General features: G+C 38.7%; 1 protein-coding gene across 4 annotated transcripts in view; it reads right to left on the bottom strand.

The window, feature by feature from the left end:
* Positions 1-18,489, bottom strand: part of COPS4 (COP9 signalosome subunit 4) — a 37,337-nt gene that overhangs the window by 1,010 nt on the left and 17,838 nt on the right. The window contains exons 3-9 of one of the 4 annotated variants that reach the window (XM_047719725.1): positions 17,886-18,037; positions 17,226-17,329; positions 14,508-14,661; positions 14,205-14,355; positions 12,954-13,163; positions 6,111-6,226; positions 3,717-3,801 (exon numbers count right to left, since the gene is read on the bottom strand). In XM_047719725.1, the coding sequence (XP_047575681.1) occupies positions 3,717-3,801; positions 6,111-6,226; positions 12,954-13,163; positions 14,205-14,355; positions 14,508-14,661; positions 17,226-17,329; positions 17,886-18,037 (972 nt within the window). The remainder of the gene's footprint in view (positions 1-3,716; positions 3,802-6,110; positions 6,227-12,953; positions 13,164-14,204; positions 14,356-14,507; positions 14,662-17,225; positions 17,330-17,885; positions 18,038-18,489) is intronic. The other 3 variants (XM_047719726.1, XM_047719728.1, XM_047719727.1) reach the window with 3 other exon arrangements.

Below are 18,489 nucleotides of genomic sequence, written 5' to 3'. Positions count from 1 at the left end.
CTCCCTGCTCGGCAGGAAACCTGCTTCTCCCTCTCCCCGTTTCTGTTCCCTCTCTTGCTGTCTCTCCCTCTGTCAAGTAAATAAAATCTTTAGAACAAAACAAAACAAAACAAAACTCAGCAAGAAAACACCAGGATTTTCTCCACACCAGCAACATGCAGTTAAAAGGGGAATATTCCACTCAAAACAGTCCCCAAATATACAAAAATGGACATAGAATTAAAAAAACTGAAATAAAAAAATTTTTAATAAAGGATATAAAATGACCTGAGCAGAAGAAACGACAGCCTCAGACAGAAAGATACAGTATCACAAAGAAAAGAACAGCCCTCCCTGTTCACACATACATTTTTTTTTAAATTATGAAGATAATCCCCGCTTTCTTTGTTGTTCTTTCTAACAGGACAGGATCATTAGCGTTCACACGGAGGACGTGACGTCTGAAAACAGCTGAGATGATCTGGGACATCAAGAACAGTGCAGCGCTGCAGTGGGCCCTGCCGCGGAGCAAGCGCTGCTCCACGCGCCGACATGAATGACAGGAACGACATGAACGACAGGAACGGAGCCGCAGAGCACTGTGTTAAGTGAGAGTGAGCGGTCAGACGGCGCACGACCGCGTCTCTACAAAGTATCCAGAACACACCCGTCCACAGCGCGAAAATTCGGACAGCGGCTGTGGCGGCCGGGAGAAGGAAGGATGGACGCAACTATTCTCAAGAGGCACGAGACTTCCTCTTGGGAAGACGAAACATTTGGGACGAGGTACAGCGGGTGGTTGCACAGCACCGTGAACCCACTAAAGGCTCCGAATTGCTCACTTTAATGGTTCACGTCGGGGCGCCTGGGGGGCTCAGTCACTGAGCGTCTGCCTTAGGCTCAGGTCATGATCCAAGGGTCCTGGGATGGATCCCTACATCGGGCTCCCTGCTCAGCGGGAAGCCTGCTTCTCCCTCTCCCACTCCCTCTGCTTGTGCTCCCTCTCTCGCTGTGTCTCTCTGTCAAATATATAAAATCTTTAATAGATAAATAAATAAAATGGTTCCTGTTATATAAATTTCAACTCAGTAAAAAACATAGCAATGGAGGGACAGGAGATGCTTTTCCAACAGTAAAATTTACTATAAATTTGTTTATTACCATATTGCCACAGATCAGTGGAACCAAACGGATCACAGAAAGAGATCCAAACACGTATATAGAACGTAGTATTTGCCAAAGATCAGAAAGTATGTCTTACCTAATAAATAGTACTTGCAAATCAGCAATCCATCTTTAAAAAAAGAAAAACTAGATCATACCTTAAAATTATACACAAAAATAAGCTGTAGACAGATATTTCTGAATATAAATGAAAGTATTTTTAAAATTTTAGAAAAGTATTACTTTTATCCCAAAGTGAATGAGACCTTTTGAATGAATATAGGAAATTAAACAGACATAAAATGAAAAATTGACATAGCTGTCTGCGTAAGAATTTTAAAATGTGTTCATGGTACACAGGGCCTCACTTCAGAAACACAACTGATAGGATTTAATAATTTGGTTTTTGTTTTGTTTGCTCGCCTTTTCAAAAGGTCACCACCATTCCAGTTGTACTATGGCATCGAGGCCCGAGAGGAGACGTGAGGGGGAAGCCCAGGGTGTGGGGGAGGTTTCAGAATGGGCCGGTGACAGTTAAGACGCGAAGACAAGTAAATGGGTTCCAGATGCACCTGGGAGATAAAACTGAAAGGATTCTGGGCAGCAAAGAAGAGGGACCAAGGATAAGGAAGGCTGGAGAAGCAAACAAGGCATCTGCCAGCTGGCGGGCTGTGGAAGGGACGCAGGGAGGGGAGATAATGAATTCAGTTTGGGGTATGTTCATTTGAGATGCTCAACAAACAGGTGGAAAAGACCTAGCAGTCAGTTAACACCAGTGAGTCTAGGACTCAGAAGAGAATCACGCACTAGAAAGGCAAACGTGAGAACTGTCTGCATGGAGGTAGCCACTGGATCAAGGGAAACAGCAGAGTGAGGAGGGAAAGGCCTGGAGTTCGCCCTTAGCAATATTCATATTTAAAGGCACAACAGAATCTACAAAGATGACTGGACGAATACCTGGGAAAGGAGGAGGGAAAGCAGAACAGGGTGAGAGATGAAGGGCGGTGTGGGTGGTGGGGATGGTTCAGGAAGGAGAGATGATCAAAGTTACTCGAGATGCCGAAAAGTCAAAATGAGGCCTGAAAGATAAAAATATCCTTGTTAAAATGGGAGAGACCCAAGGATATTTAAATGTTGGCAGAAAGAAGCCAAAAGAGCAAGGAAGAATGAAAACAAACGAAATAACTGCTAAGCTCAAGTTCCTAAGAAGCTGGATTTGAGAGGGACGGATGCCAGTCAGAGAAGGGACCCGAAGCACAAGAACTGGAAAGGGAGACAGAAACCGCCTCCTGTTTAACACGAAGGAAGAAAAGACGTGATCACATAGTATTTAATATTCAGAAGTTTTATAAATATGACCAAAAAGTTCACTTAATTTTACTCTGATAGATTTTTTTTTCCTGTGAAAACAGGAAACAAGGTTTGCTGCTGAGAGTGAAGGAGGAGAAAAGTCCGAGATTTATGAAAACTGAAATCTGAAATCCCCACTGCAGGGTAGGAAAAAAAAATATGTCAAGAGTCCCAGGTACTGTTGAGAACCCACGACCTTGAATTTGCAGTGGTCATCAATCTGTCTGCTGTTCTAACTCCTCTCTGGCAACATCAGTTAGCTACTCGAGCACAGGAATGAAAAAGATGGAGGATGGGTTCATTCCAGGCGAAGTTTTCCTGGACAGCCGGAACGAAAAGTTAACAGGCAAGTCATCCAGGGCACCTGTGAAACGGTAAGTAAAACAGTGATCAGGGCGCCTGGTGGCTGAGTTGACTGAGTGACCAGCTCCTGGTTTCATCTCAGGTCATGATCTGAGCCCTGCCCCGGGCTCTGCGCTCAGCATGGAGCCCACTGGAGAGTCTCTCTCTCTCCCTTTGCTCCTCCCCTGTGCACTCTCACTCCCTCTAAAATAAAAATAAATAAAACCTTAAAAAAAGAAATAAAGATATAATGAATCGTGGATGCCAAGTCAGAGAGGAAGAGGAGTGACGCAAAAAAGGGCTGGCCTGACCAGGAAAAAGAAAACGGTAATGGACCGGAGGCTGCAAAGTGGTCAGAAGAGTTGAACTTAATGGACACGGACTGCTAGAAAGATAGGAAAAACGGTGAGAACGGGGTATCTCAAAATCAAATCCTAACAATTAGCATGGTTCCAGGCACAGAAGTTCCATGATGGAAAGGAGGTAGAAAGCTGGGCTGAGGAGGTAACAGACGAGTCAGGGAATGGACGGAGCTGCCCCGTGAGTCTAACGCGCTGCCGGAGGGAGTCCCTGAGCTAGCACCCTCGTGCGGGCACACGGTGCGCCGCGTGATGAGTAAGAGGGTGAACTGGTTTACGGATTCTGGTTTCAAATGCTTCCAGAGCATTAAAATGCAGCATTAAGTAGATTCATAAATGTAAGTTCATAAAAATTATTTCAAATTATTTCTCTAGGAATAAGGGAAGTAAGGAAATAAGGGAAGTAAGTTCATTCCAGTAGTAATACACTAGGTCAAAGGAAATTGTTCAACAGGGCCTAATCCTAAGTACACAAGAGTCTCCTGCCACTTTATTATGACAGAAATAAGCAAAACCTCTTACTTTCAAAATGAACTATTCCATCAATCTGATCAATAAATCCATTCATACGTCCTTCTGTTATCATTTGTGATGCTATTTTTTCTGCCTGTTAAGAAAAAACAAAGAAACAATAAACTCTCGTAAACTTTATCATATCTAACAGTTCCTCACATGTGAGAGAACGGAAATCTCTTGGTTTAGCTACCCACACACTTTCTATGTTCGTCTGCCATTCATCACAAGATTAATCTTGTAAATCTGCCTATTTTACCCCCCAGTCCTTTCGATATAACCCATTACTTTGTTAGCTGGGATCTGTTTTACTTCTGAGATTTTGGACAAGAGCCTAATACTCTTACCAATTTCTTCCTCTGCCTAAAATCAAATTAACAATTTTTCTTCTCACAGAAATCCATACCTCAAGAAAGCCTACACAAACTAGTTTTTCTTTTTACTTCATTTAAATTTGCAGTGTTTATCACCTAGAAAATTCTTTAAGAAAGTAGTATTTTTGAAGAAAGTAATATTTTGAAGGAGGAATGATGTTCAAATTTAAAAGGGAATTAAAAAGGGGTGCCAGGCATGGGACTCTTGATCTCAGGGCTGTGAGTTTGAGCCCCACACTGGGTGTAGTGATTACTTAAAAAACTAAACTCTTTTTTAAAAAATTAAATATATAGATAGATAAATAAAAATTAAAAGAATTTTAAAGACAATTGGGGGGGGGGCTGGGTGGCTGAGTCGGTTAAGCATCTACCTTTGTATCAGGCCATGATCTCTGGGTCCTGGGATCTAGTCCCACATAAGGCTCCCTGCTCAGCAGGGAGTCTGGTTCTCCCTCTCACTCTCCCTCTGTGCTTTCCCTCTCTCTCTCAAATAAATAAAATCTTAAAAAAAAAAAAAAAAGACATTACACGGAATCAAAAGGTCCTCTACCTAGCTCCTAAGGACATGTTTCATGTTTACTATGTGTAAGCAAACTGGCTTAAGACTTGGTCATTTTAGTAATTCTGACCATCTTCACAATCAACCCTAAACAACCGTACTATCATTTATCGCTAAATAATTAGTCTCAACCTAAAAAGAAAGTATCTTTTTTTTTTTTAAAGATTTTATTTATTTATTTAACAGACAGAGATCACAAGTAGGCAGAGAGGCAGGCAGAGAGAGAGGGGAAAGCAGGCTCCCCGCCGAGCAGAGAGTCCGATGTGGGGCTCGATCCCAGGACCCTGGGATCAGGACCTGAGCCTAAGGCAGAGGATTAACCCACTGAGCCACCCAGGTGCCCCAAAAGAAAGTATCTTTTTTAATGGGAACTTAAGCTTTGGTTCCCAAACGGTTCCACTTCCTGTACTATGCACTGAATATGTACAAGTACAGTAACTGTGTTAGGAAATTCTAAATTAATATTTCACCAACAGATAAAAGGGGACATGATCCATTACTACATGACTTAAGATATGCAAGTTAGGTAAAAATAAGTGGATTGCTTACTTCTACTCTTATTTAAAATTAAGAGAATGTTTTTTTTTGTTTGTTTTTTTTAAATTTTTTTTAAATTTTTTTATTTTTTCAGCATAACAGTATTCATTATTTTTGCACCACACCCAGTGCTCCATGCAATACAAGCCCTCCCTAATACCTAACACCAGGTTCACACAACCTCCCACCTCCCACCCCTTCAAAACCCTCAGATTGTTTTTCAGAGTCCATAGTCTCTCATGGTTCTCCTCCCCTTCCAATTTCCCTCAACTCCCTTCTCCTCTCCATCTCCCCTTGTCCTCCATGCTATTTGTTATGCTCCACAAATCAGTGAAACCATATGATAATTGACTAAGAGAATGTTTTTTAAATGACACCTGAAATACCCCCTAAATACTCTTGGTACTTTTTGGTTTTTGTACAGAGCCAACCAAACCTTTATCATGACTAAAGATGAAATTAATTTCCTACTAACTCAGTCAATTAAGATAAATCAAGCATAAAAGTTACAACAGAATAGCCTAGAGAATGACCACAGTTATTCTTTCAAACAGATAAAATATTTAACCTTTGAGTCAACTAGAGCGGAAAAAGAAGTAAGGCATGTATCAAAATCTCAAGTTCATCAGAAATCAGAAAACACCATGAAGTGGACTGAAACAGACACTAAACAAAAGACTCTCATAAAACAGGTATCATAACCTGGAACCCCTTAAAGATTTTCATTCTAGGTCACTTTATCATAAAATACAGTTTAAAAAAAGCAAAAAAGTAGGACAATTCCATTACATTACTACTTTAACATTCAAATAATTTACTTCCATTTTCCTGAGGCTTTTTATGTGTATTTTTATTGCAGTTGCCAATATTTATCGATTACGTATTGTAGTTCAGTCTAACTTCTTTTTTTATAAGTTGGAAACAAGAAAATACCTTAGCTGCAGGGATCTCTAAAAGAGCTCCAAGTTCTTCAAAGGTGATATTATTATATAATTTGCTTGCAGACAACAAATTATGTTCAATAACAGCTCGGTCCAAGATGCTAGAACCTTAAATAAATATAAATAAGACTGTTAAAAGCTTGAAACTTGTTTTACACTTTTTTCTACAAAGGATTTATTTATTTGTCTGAGAGAGAGAGTGACTGGGAGGGAAGGGGCAGAGGGAGGACAATCTCCGACAACCCCCACGCTGAGCAGAGCTCAGTCTCTCAACCCTGATCAATCACACCACACGGTCACCATCATCAGACGTTCAACCATATGACCCAAGTGCCCCTTGTTATACACTTTTATTTTTTTTAGAAGATTTTATTTATTTATTTGACACGGCTGAATGATATTCCTGTGTGTGTGTGCGCGTGCTCACGTGTGCGTGTGTGTGCGCGCGTGTGTACACACCTCTTCTTCATCCATTCATCAGTCAGTGGACATTTGGGCTCTTTCCATGATTTGGCTGTGGCAGGCAATGCTGCTACAAACATCGAGGTACACGTATTTCTTTGAATCAGTATTTTTGTAAACCTCAGGTAAATACCTAGTAGGGCAACTCCTATATTGTAGGTTAGTTCTATTTTTAACTTTTTGAGGAACCTCAACACTGTCTCCCAGAGTAGCTGCACGGCTTTGCATTCCCACCAACAGTGTAGGAGGGTTCCCCTTTCTCCGCATCCTCACCAACATCTGTTGTTTCCTGACTTGTTAATTTTAGCCATTCTGACAGGTGTGAGGTGGGATCTCACTGTGGTTTTGATTTGTATTTCCCTGATGATGAGTGATGTGGAGCACTTTCTCATGTGTCTGTTGGCCATCTGGATGTCTTCTTTGGAAAAATGTCACCCCTTTTTTAACTGGATTATTTGTTTTTTGGATGCTGAATTTTAGAAGTTCTTTATATATTTTGAATATTAACCCTTAACAGATTATCACCTATAATATCGTACTAGTTTAAGATGTACAACATAATGATTTGATATATGTATACACTGTAAAATGATTACCACAATAAATTTAACTAACACCCATCACCTCACGCTTTTTTGTTTGTTTGTTTGTTTGTGGTGAGAACTTTTAAGATCTACTCTCTTAGCCACTCTCAAATATAAAAACGTAAATAAAGGGAAAATAGGAAAACTTAATCCTTTTCGGATGGCAATAATCCCCAAGTTGATTTATGAACTCAGGGTAATCCCTATTGAAATTCCAGCTGGATTCTTGGCAGACACTAACAAACTGATTTTAAAGTTCATTCTATTGGGACTCAGAGGAGCCAAAACAATCTTTTTTTTTTTTTCCCTAAATTTTTTTTTTTAAGATTTTATTTATTTGTCAGAGAGAGAGGAGAGCGAGCGAGCACAGGCAGACAGAATGGCAGGCAGAGGCAGAGGGAGAAGCAGGCTCCCCGCCAAGCAAGGAGCCCAATGTGGGACTCGATCCCCAGACGCTGGGATCACGACCTGAGCCGAAGGCAGCTGCTTAACCAACTGAGCCACCCAGGCGTCCCGAGGCAAAACAATCTTGAGAGGAAAACAGTTGGAGGACTCACACATCCCAATTTCAAAACTTGCTATAAAGATAGAGTAACCTAGACAGTGTGGTACTGGCATAGGGATAGGAATACAAAATGGAATAGAACTGAGACTCCAGAGATAAACTCGCACATTTATGGTCAACTGATTATCAACAAGGGTCCCAGGATAATTTAATGGGGAACTCACAGTCTCTTCAACAGTTACGAGGACAACTGGGTATCTGCATGCAAAAAAATAAAGGTGGACCTTGATCTTACACCACATACAAAAATGAACTCAAATGAATCAAATGTCTATATGTACGAGCTGTAACTATAAAACATACAGACGAAAACAGAGCAAGTCTTCACAACCCTGGATCAGGCAACAGCTTCTCAGTACAAAGTACAGGCAACAAAAAGCACAAACAGATACACTGGACTCCACCAAAATTAAAGACTAATGTCTCAAAGGAAACCACCAGAAAGTGAAGAGAAAACACACGGAATGGGAGAAAGTATTGGCAAATCACCTGATAATGATCAGGTCTAGAATATATAAAGAATTCCTACAATTCAGTAATAAAAGGACAAATAACCCAGTTTAAAAACTGAAAAGGATCCAAACAAACTTTTCTCTAAAGATATACAAACAGCCCAGAAGTACATGAAAAGCTGTTCGGGGAAAGGCAAATCAAAACGATGTGACACCAACTTCACACACACGAGGGTGTCCAAGTCAAAAGCACAGATAACAAACGTGCGAGAAAATATGGAGAAATCAGAACCCGCACACACAGCTGACAGGAATGCAGAAAGGAGCAGCTGCTTTTGAAAACAATCTGGCAACTTTTCAAAGGACTAACCACCAAGTTATCACATGTCCCCATCATTGCACTCCTAGGTGAATACCGAGAAGAATTAAAAACCCGTGTTCATACAAAAATTTTTACAGTGAAGATGGTGGAGGAATAGGAGACCGTAATTTCATCTGGTCCCAAGGCTTCGGCTAGAAAGCTATCAAGTCATTCTGAGCACCTGTGACTCAACCGGACGCTGACAAAGAATAGCTCTGCTCTCCAGACAGAGAAGCGACCGCTCTCTGCAAGGCAGATGTTGCAAAGAAGTGAATCAAGGTAATACATGGGCAGACAGACCATGGTGGGGAAGGGGATGGGGTGGGAGCCTCTGCCACCAGCTGGCCACAATCGATATAGAGCAGCGGAGCACAAAACCAGAACTGTTAGAAGTTGGCTCCAAAGCCAAAGAAATGTTGAAAGAGAAAACCAAAACGGTGGCCTCACAATTCCGGACTTCAAGCTCTATTACAAAGCTGTCATCCTCAAGACGGTATGGTACTGGCACAGTAACAGACACATAGATCAATGGAACAGAATAGAGAGCCCAGAAACGGACCCTCAACTCTATGGTCAAGTCATCTTCGACAAAGCAGGAAAGAATGTCCAGTGGAACAAAGACAGCCTCTTCAATAAATGGTGTTGGGAACATTGGACAGCCACATGCAGAAAAATGAAATTGGATCATTTCCTTACACCACACATGAAAATAGACTCAAAATGGATGAAAGACCTTAATGTGAGACAGGAATCCATCAAAATCCTAGAGGAGAACACAGGCAGCAACTTTGATCTCAGCCGCAGCAGCTTTTTTTTTTTTTATTAAAGATTTTATTTACTTGACAGAGAGAGATTACAAGTAGGCAGAGAGGCAGGTAGAGAGAGAGGGGGAAGTAGGCTTCCTGCTGAGCACAGAGCCCGACTTAGGGCTCAATCCCAGGACCCTGAGATCATGACCTGAGCTGAATGCAGAGGCTCAACCCACTGAGCCACCCAGACGCCCCTCTACAGCAGCTTCTTGCTAGACACACCTCCAAAGGCAAGGGAAACAAAGACAAAAATGAACAACTAGGACTTCATCAAGACAAAAAGCTTTTGCACAGCAAAGGAAACAGTCAACAAAACCAAAAGACAACTGACAGAATTGGAGAAGATATTTGCAAATGACATATCAGATAAAGGGCTAGTGTCCAAAATCTATGAAGAACTTATCAAACTCAACACCCAAAGAATAAATAATCCAATCAAGAAATGGGCAGAGGACATGAACAGACCTTTCTCCAAAGGAGACATCCAAATGGCCAACAGACACATGAAAAAATACTCCATATCACACGGGTCAGAATGGCTAAAATTGACAAGACAGTAAACAATGTGTGTTGGCGAGGATGCGGAGAAAGGGGAACCCTCCTACACTGTTGGTGGGAATGCAAGCTGGTGCAACCACTCTGGAAAACAGCATGGAGGTTCCTCAAAAAGTTGAAAATAGAGCTACCCTACAACCCAGCAATCGCACTACTGGGTATTTACCCCAAAGATACAAATGTAGTGATCCAAAGGGGCATCTGCATCCCAATGTTTATAGCAACAATGTCCATAATAGCCAAGAGCCTAGATATCCATTGACAGATGAATGGATAAAGAAGCCTTTATCCATTATATACATGTATACAATGGAATATTACATAGTCATCAAAAGCATGAAATCTTGCCATTTGCAATGATGTGGCTAGAACTACAGGGTATTATGCTAAGTGAAATAAGTCAATCAGAGAAACGTAATTATCATATGATCTCACTCATATGTGGAATTTAAGAAACAAAGCAGAGGGTCATAGGGGAAGAGAAGAAAAAATAAAAGATGAAATCAGAGAGGGAGACAAACCATAAGAGACTCTTAATCATAGGAAACAAACTGAGGGTTCCTGGAGGCAAGGGAGATGAAGGGATAGGGTAACTGGGTGTTGGACATTAAGGAGGTTATGTGATGTAATAAGCACTGGGTAAAGACTGATGAATCACAGACCTGTACTTCTGAAACCAGTAATACGTTATACGTTAATTAACTGAATTAAAATAGAAAAAATTTTACATGAATATTCATAGAAGCATATTCAATAGCCCAAAGTGAAAATAACCTAAATGTCCATCAATTGATGAGGAAATAAAATGCAGTATATTCACATATAGAATATTATTTGGCAATAAAAAGGAATAAAGTATTGATAAATGCTACAACATGGATAAACACTTTGCCAAGTGAAAAGGCTATATATTGTGTGATTCCATTTATGTGAAACGCCCACCACAGACAAATCTAGTGAGCAGAAAGCAGATTAGCAGTAATATTACACAACTTTAAGAATACAAAAAATGAATTATAATTTAAAAAAAATTACATCTCAAGATTGCTAAGGGTTATAATGCCAATCAACAAAAATGTCCAGAAGAGATAAATAAGAAAAACAGTAAGGCCTAAAATGGGAGAAGACAACGAAACATCTGTCCCCTCTTTATAGTCCCATGGGAGAGATTTGATGATTATTTTTATCCTCAGAGGTCCTAGGAAGCATCCTTTTTACAAAGAATCTTTTCACTTTTTTTTTTCATAGCCAGAAAGTTCAAAGTCAAATGTCAAGTTTGACTGTATCACTTCCGGAAACTTTTTCTTTTTAACTATCTTTTCCAACTTGTTAGACATCTCAGAATGTTAGCTGCTCAGAATACATGGAAAAGAATTTAAAAGTAACAACAATCAAAACACATACATACACACTATTTATAGGTAGGCTAATTTAATAAGCTTTCTAGCAGTCAAGATAAGAAAAACCAACCAACTCAGAGTGTATTTTTTTTTTAAGATTTTTATTTATTTACTTGCACAGAGATCACAAACAGGCAGAGAGGCAGGCGGGGGGTGGGGGGGAGAAGCAGGTACCCTGCTGAGAGGAGAGCCTGATGTGGGGCTCGATCCCAGGACCCCGGGATCATGACCTGAGCAGAAGGCAGAGGCTCTAGCCCACTGAGCCACCCAGGCGCCCCCAGAGTGTATTTAAGTAAGATTTAAAAACAAAACAAAACAAAACCTGTTCAGGAGAATCACAACTGCAAGACTGTGAAGAACTTTTCCTGAGGACTGCATAACGAATATCCTATAGAAAAAATACCTTCTTTAGCAGAATGATGAAAATCAACTAGTTTGCTTCTTAAAGTATAAATTAAATGAAAAATTCAATAGGCGGTCACTGCAATTCCTTCAGTGATCTGGTCTAACTCAGGGCAGTAAGACTGGGTGAAGTGTATACCTTTCAGCAAACCCCCTGCATACATGACTTTTTATAGCTGAATTCTCTTTGATACAGGATGATGTTGAATCCAAGGAAGTAAGTCTAACAGATCTGCGTTTATCTTGACTTTTTTCATGTTTCTGATGCTCTGTTTATATTTTTATTATTACGTGTTATTGTTTCAGTTACTTTAAAACCTCTGTAGACAAACATATAAAGTGACTGATGTTACAAACAAGCAACTATTAAAAACTTCTCTGGAAAAGGTAGCCTGGCAAGCAAATAGATCCCTTGACTAGGAAAGATGACACCAAGTTCTATTCTTACTGGTAGCACTTTCACCCTGAATAACCTTAAGCAAGCTACTGTGCCAAATTTTACTCTATCTAAAATAGGACTGGATAATTACACTGTTAAAAACTGATGCTTAAAATTAATTAAGGTTGGGGCGCCTGGGTGGCTCAGTGGGTTAAGCCTCTGCATTCAGCTCAGGTCATGATCTCAGGGTCCTGGGATCGAGCCCCGCATCGGGCTCTCTGCTCCACAGGGAGCCTGCTTCCCCCTCTCTCTCTGCCTGCCTCTCTGCCTACTTGTGATCTCTGTCAAATAAATAAATAAAATCTCTAAAAAAAATTAATTAAGGTACTTATCAAAGGGTTTGAGTTTTTCAAAAACCAGTCACTAGGGGCGCCTGGGTGGCTCAGCCATTAAGCATCTGCCTTTGGCTCAGGTCATGATCCCAAGGTCCTGCACTGAGCCCTGCACTGGGCTCCCTGCTCAGCGGGAAGCTTCTCCCTCTCCCACTCCCACTCCCCCTGCTTGTGTTCCCTTTCTTGCTGTCTCTCTCTGTCAAATAAATAAAATTTTTAAAAACAAATAAAAATAAGAAATAAAAATCAGGCACTATTAACATAGGTTATAGTTCTGCATTTGTAATCTGTGAAGATGCATTACTCTACAATCTGCTTTCCAATAGGGCTATTTTTATTATTTAAACCCTACCTGGATATAATACTCATTTTCAGTCAATATAATACTCCTTTTTGGTCATCAAGTGTTATGTAAAAATATTATAGAAAGATATCAAGATGCTTCAAATTTAACACACTTGCCACTGTGTGTACCTAAATATTTGCTTCCACAAATTAAGACCTGATCATTACCATCAGCGGTAGTTGCTTTTTGGTGAGGCATTAACATGGCAGCAAACTCTTGAAGTTGATTTCCTCTGATGATCCTGTCTAGGTACATTTTCTCTAGGATCCCATAAGCAGCAAGTTGCTGGCACCTTTCATCCTTGAAAAGAGTGGCTAGCATCCGAGAACGCTGCTGTCCTAAGGGAAGCAAATGAGCATCAAATATTCTCACAACCTATTTCTCCAATAGGAAACTATGTTAGGACTCCATTTTTGCCTACTAAAATACAGTCAGGTGTCCTGATTTGTGGCAGCAAGTTCTACAAAGTTACTGCCAACACAGAATTAGTGAATACTCAACTGCTCATCCAAAAAGAATGAGTGATATATATTGACACATAAAGACCGCCAATATACAGGAAGGAAAAAAGCAGGTTACAAAGTATGCATATCACGCTACTGTTTATTAAAAAAAGAGGATACAAACAGACACTTGTCCAGGAAGGAAACCCAAGTAACCAGTAAAAGCTCTTAAGAACTGGAAGCAATACCATTCTATGTATTGCCTTTTCAGCAACAAAAATACAATAAATAAGATCACTGCTTCATAAGGAAGGAAATGTGTAGTATGAACATGTCATCTAAATACAGATCAATAAACATTCTAAAAATTATTTAGAAAAGCCATGGCTTAGCATTACCGGCATTTTTTCTCATTGTCTTTTCTGCTCTATAAGTTGAGTGATTTATATGCTATAATTTAGTAAAAAAGAACAAAGAACAGTTTATTTTTCATATTTACCAAAGAAAAGGATAAATGTGAGATATAAAACTAAGGCTTGAAGTTAAAGAAAATCCCAAAAGCAGTACGTTATTATCAATCTCTAGATTTTAATTTTTATTTCCCTTTATATAATTTTCACTGAATTTCATTATTTATTTTTAAGAGCTATATTAGGCAAACTAAATTTCATGTTATCTCTCTTAATTACTCCTAACACATGTGGGTAATAGACTGATACATGCATATTTAAAAATTTTTTAAGTTAGCAATCTATTTTATTGTTGTTTTTAACTGTTTAAATGTTTAAAATAAATTTATAATTGCATAAGACATAATTATAATTGCAATAAGACATCCCCTTAAAAAATAGTTCTTTGCTAAATCCTCCAGTAGTAACGAACCTGCAATTATTAAGCAAAGGTAACTGTTCATGAAAGCACAAATTACAAGTTTACCTGCTGATGCCAAGATGGTACAGTGCAAAGCATGTTTTAAGGCCTCTAGTCTTTCACTTTCGTGCACTATTGTCTTGTAAGAGAGCTCATTGTACCTTTGTGCAGCTTCAATGAATTTTCTTCTATAATCGAGAACACGTGCATAGCATACCTAAAGAGGGAAATTTCTCAGTTAGGGGAAAAAATTCAAAATCAAAGCCAAAAACTCAAAATCAAAGCAAAAAATAAAATGATGTTCTGGAGCATCTTAGTATAGTAGGATTCTCCAATACAAAATTAATCCCAAATCAGCTCATCTGTTACCTTATAGTGTATCTGTAACTGCTCATTGGTGGATTCATTCTGAAGCAATGATGCTCGATTTATGTAAGCCTCTGCCTGGACGGGATCGTCATCTTCCAGATATAGCCTCGCGATCTTAAGGTAAGTCTCCAGTTTATAATCTACATTGTACTGCCTAGGATGTAACAGAAAAAAACAGAATGACTAAATATATAATCAAGAAAGTTTTTAGGAGGGGCACCTGGGTGGCTCATGGGTTAAAAGCCTCTGCCTTCGGCTCAGGTCATGATCCCAGGGTCCTGGGATCGAGCCCCACATGCGGGGAGCCTGCTTCCCCCCTCTCTCTGCCTGCCTCTGTGTCTACTTGTGATCTCTCTCTATCTATCAAATAAATAAGTAAAATCTTAAAAAGAAAAAAAGGATTTATTTTAAAAAAAAAAGAAAGTTTTTAGGAGTTGGAGAAAATACATTTTTTTCATTACATATTCTGTTAAATTAACAGAATCAAATTTTTACTGTATTAGAAAAAGTCTAAAAAATATTTACAAAATAAATTTTACTCAATTTTTATTTTTTCTATCATGATTGTTCTATTGTTTTTTAGCTTCCTTCAATCCTCAGATAATCTCACAAGTCAAAGAACTTAAAAAATGCCCAGTTGAGGGGTGTATCATATAGTGGTGTTGGGGCTATAAATGAGTAAACCATCCTGGAAAACAATTTGGCAATATATTTTCCAACCACCCTTTGAACCCTTGAAAATGCATATATTCCTTACCTACTATATTTTACCTCCAGAAAATTAATCTCAAGAAAATAATCAGGGATGTGTACACATATATAAAAGGAATATTCATTTATAAAGTTACTCATAAATATCTAACAGGAAAAAACAGGGAATCATCTATTATGATATTTATAAGAATCAACTAAATTGTGGTACATTAAGATGGTAGGATAATATACAGTTGTTATCATTACTATATGAAAACAGTCATGTATTTTTGCTAAGTGAAGAAAACAGGATAAAACAGCATGTAAGACACTATTAAGATGTATTTCTATACATACTTATGAAGACAGTAATACCAATTATCTCTCGGTGTTGAGATTACAGGTGGTTTTCATTTTTTTCTTTATCTCTGTGGCCACATTTTATGCAAGAAATGCACAACTGACACCTCACGTAATTCAAAACTTACAAAATTCAAGATTAATCCTTACAGAAAAATCTTTTTTATTACCAGCAAAAGTGACGCCACCATGTGGCAAGAACGGAGTTTGCAACTGACACGGCCCAAACTCTGGAAGTCTTTACTTTTGAAATTTTTTTATACTAATTCAAAATTTTTCCCCAAGTCATATATTGCTAGCATTTTGTAGTATACTATTTCCATTCATAACTCAAATATACATGAACTGCTATAAAGAGTACTATACTTTTGGGGACGCCTGGGTGGCTCAGTGGGTTAAGCCGCTGCCTTCGGCTCAGGTCATGATCTCAGGGTCCTGGGATCGAGCCCCACATCGGGCTCTCTGCTCCGTGGGGAGCCTGCTTCCTCCTCTCTCTGCCTGCCTCTCTGCCTACTTGTGATCTCTGTCCGTCAAATAAAATAAAAGTTAAAAAAAAAAAAGAGAGAGAGTACTATACTTTTATTGAGTTTTCCAATTTTTATGCCAACTATTAAGTTTATTACTGTAACTACCAAAATGAATAATTCTTTAAAGAAATAAGTTCTCAACTGTTTATCCAGATTCTACTTTTAATCACTTTTAGGTTAATTTGTTTAGAAAACTGCTAAATTTTCAGTTCTCTGACATCCTCACAGAGAAAGATAATGCTACGGCACTATCAAAATGGTAATTACGGTAATTACATTAGAACAGTATCTAATACATTCAACTCCCTACTAGGTACTTCCACTTGGTTATCACATGTCCAAAATGGAACTCTTGATCTTCCCTCAAAACCTATTCTTTACTACTCAGTAGATGGCAACTCCATCCTTCCAGGAGTTCAGACCAAAACCAGGATTTATTTTGGCTCTTTTTCTCATACTCCATATCTAAGCCACCAGAAAACCCTTAGCTCTACCTTAAAAACATATCCAGAATCCAACATTTCTCACAATCTCCATCTTCTCTGCAGTGGTACAGTTAGTCTCAACCCAGTACACAGAATGATTTTCTAAAATATAAATCAGATCATGTCGATCTTCCATACAAAATCCTCCAACGGCTCCCCCTCATTTCACTTAGAGAAAAGCCAAAGGCCTTATAATGACTTAGAAGAACCTACGTAATCCAGTCTTTGGTACTCTCTGATCTCAGCCCCCACCTTTCCTTGGCTTGCTCCACTCCAACCACTCTGGTATCCCTGATCTTCTGAAAATACTCCAGGCGTGCTCCTGTCTTAGGGCCTTTACATTAGCCATCCTCCTCACCAGATCTACTGACAGTCTTCTCAGCTCACAGCCACTCCCTCACTTCCTTCAAGTATCTGAGAAGATGTACCTGGACACCCTACCACTCCAGTCACCCTATTTAATGATACAACCTGTTCCCCACTTTCCCTTTACTTTTCTCTCAAGCACTTATCACCTTCTAATATTCTACAAAATGTCCGTACTTATTAAGTTGTTTATGATGTTTCCTTCACTAGAATGTGAGAAAAAACACAAGTGAACAATGATACATATCCTATATACATCTCCATCCAATATCCACTATTTACTATACTTTTGTCCTGTTTCCAAAGGAATTCCCACCAACACTTGGGCTGCATTTCTCCAATCTTCTTCTTTCTCATATATGGATGCAAGATGCTGTCTTATTGACGCAACCTGGAATAACAGGCAGACATGTTAAATTACTTCAACTCATATTAGTGACTAAAATAAATGGATGCGAAGTTAATCTATTGTGATAATGCTTTCGTTTAACATATTAAGCTGACAAGTAAATAGTACAAGTGTCACTAGACCACCCCTATTTTTTTTATGAATTCTGCATATACAGAATACCAAAATACTGAACTAACACATTTCTGCAATGTAGATTATGGCAGTAATTTAGCTTAAATATGAAATTGTACTTTTATGTTAACTGCATACATAATGTTGGAGTTTTCCTATTATTTTAACCTTATTAACAATTTTGCTGATTCTTAAAAATTGTCTAAAGAGTAATATTTGGTTTATAAATCAAATTGTAACATCTGAGCAACTGTCAGCTAGAGTTACAACATCCTAGTATCTATTTTTACATTGTAACATGCTATTTGACACACCGTTTTGTCAAAAATAAAACTGGATGACCATCTCCTTTAAAAATGTAGTAATACCTCCTAAAATACCTGCTGCTATCTCATGTTCAAAAGTCACTGCTCGAGATTTTTACCTGCTCCTCAAATGAAATGACTCTAGGCTGGATCTTTTCCAAGGTGAAATGATAGATATCTTTGGCTGTGCTGTCAGGCAGGTTAGGGAGATGCGTACAGAAATCAGTTAGCAACTGTCGAGAGATCACGAGACTGACATTCTCATTTACCACTTGACAAAGAAAAAAAAGATAAGAAAACATGAATCATTTATAAATTTTCATTAAGCAATCAATTTTTACCTAAAATTAACATTAAAAACAATATATATTAGTGCATTCCTAATAATGAACCTTCAGTGCATTATTCAGGGATTTCCACACCCATATCAGTTTATATTACATAATTAGTTTTCCTTATGCTGAATTATTTGATTACATAATGATTATACCAAAACAGTAAAAATCCCCTATATTTTTCTAAGAAACAGAAATGGCTGGGGAAAAGTTTTCTTTTACATTTGAGAATTTTATATTCTTCCTTCTCTCCCTTATTTTTCTACAAAGGGAAGGCACAGAAACACCTCCATTTTTATGTATCTACTTACATTCCACCTGGTTACAAAAAGGAGTTAAAGAAGAAACTGAGATAATGTTCATGAAATTTAAATAAAGCAAGTAGTGA

This window comes from Lutra lutra, chromosome 2 (assembly GCF_902655055.1).
Source record: "Lutra lutra chromosome 2, mLutLut1.2, whole genome shotgun sequence".
Taxonomy (NCBI): domain Eukaryota; kingdom Metazoa; phylum Chordata; class Mammalia; order Carnivora; family Mustelidae; genus Lutra; species Lutra lutra.
This window is presented reverse-complemented; position numbering and strand designations above follow the sequence as displayed.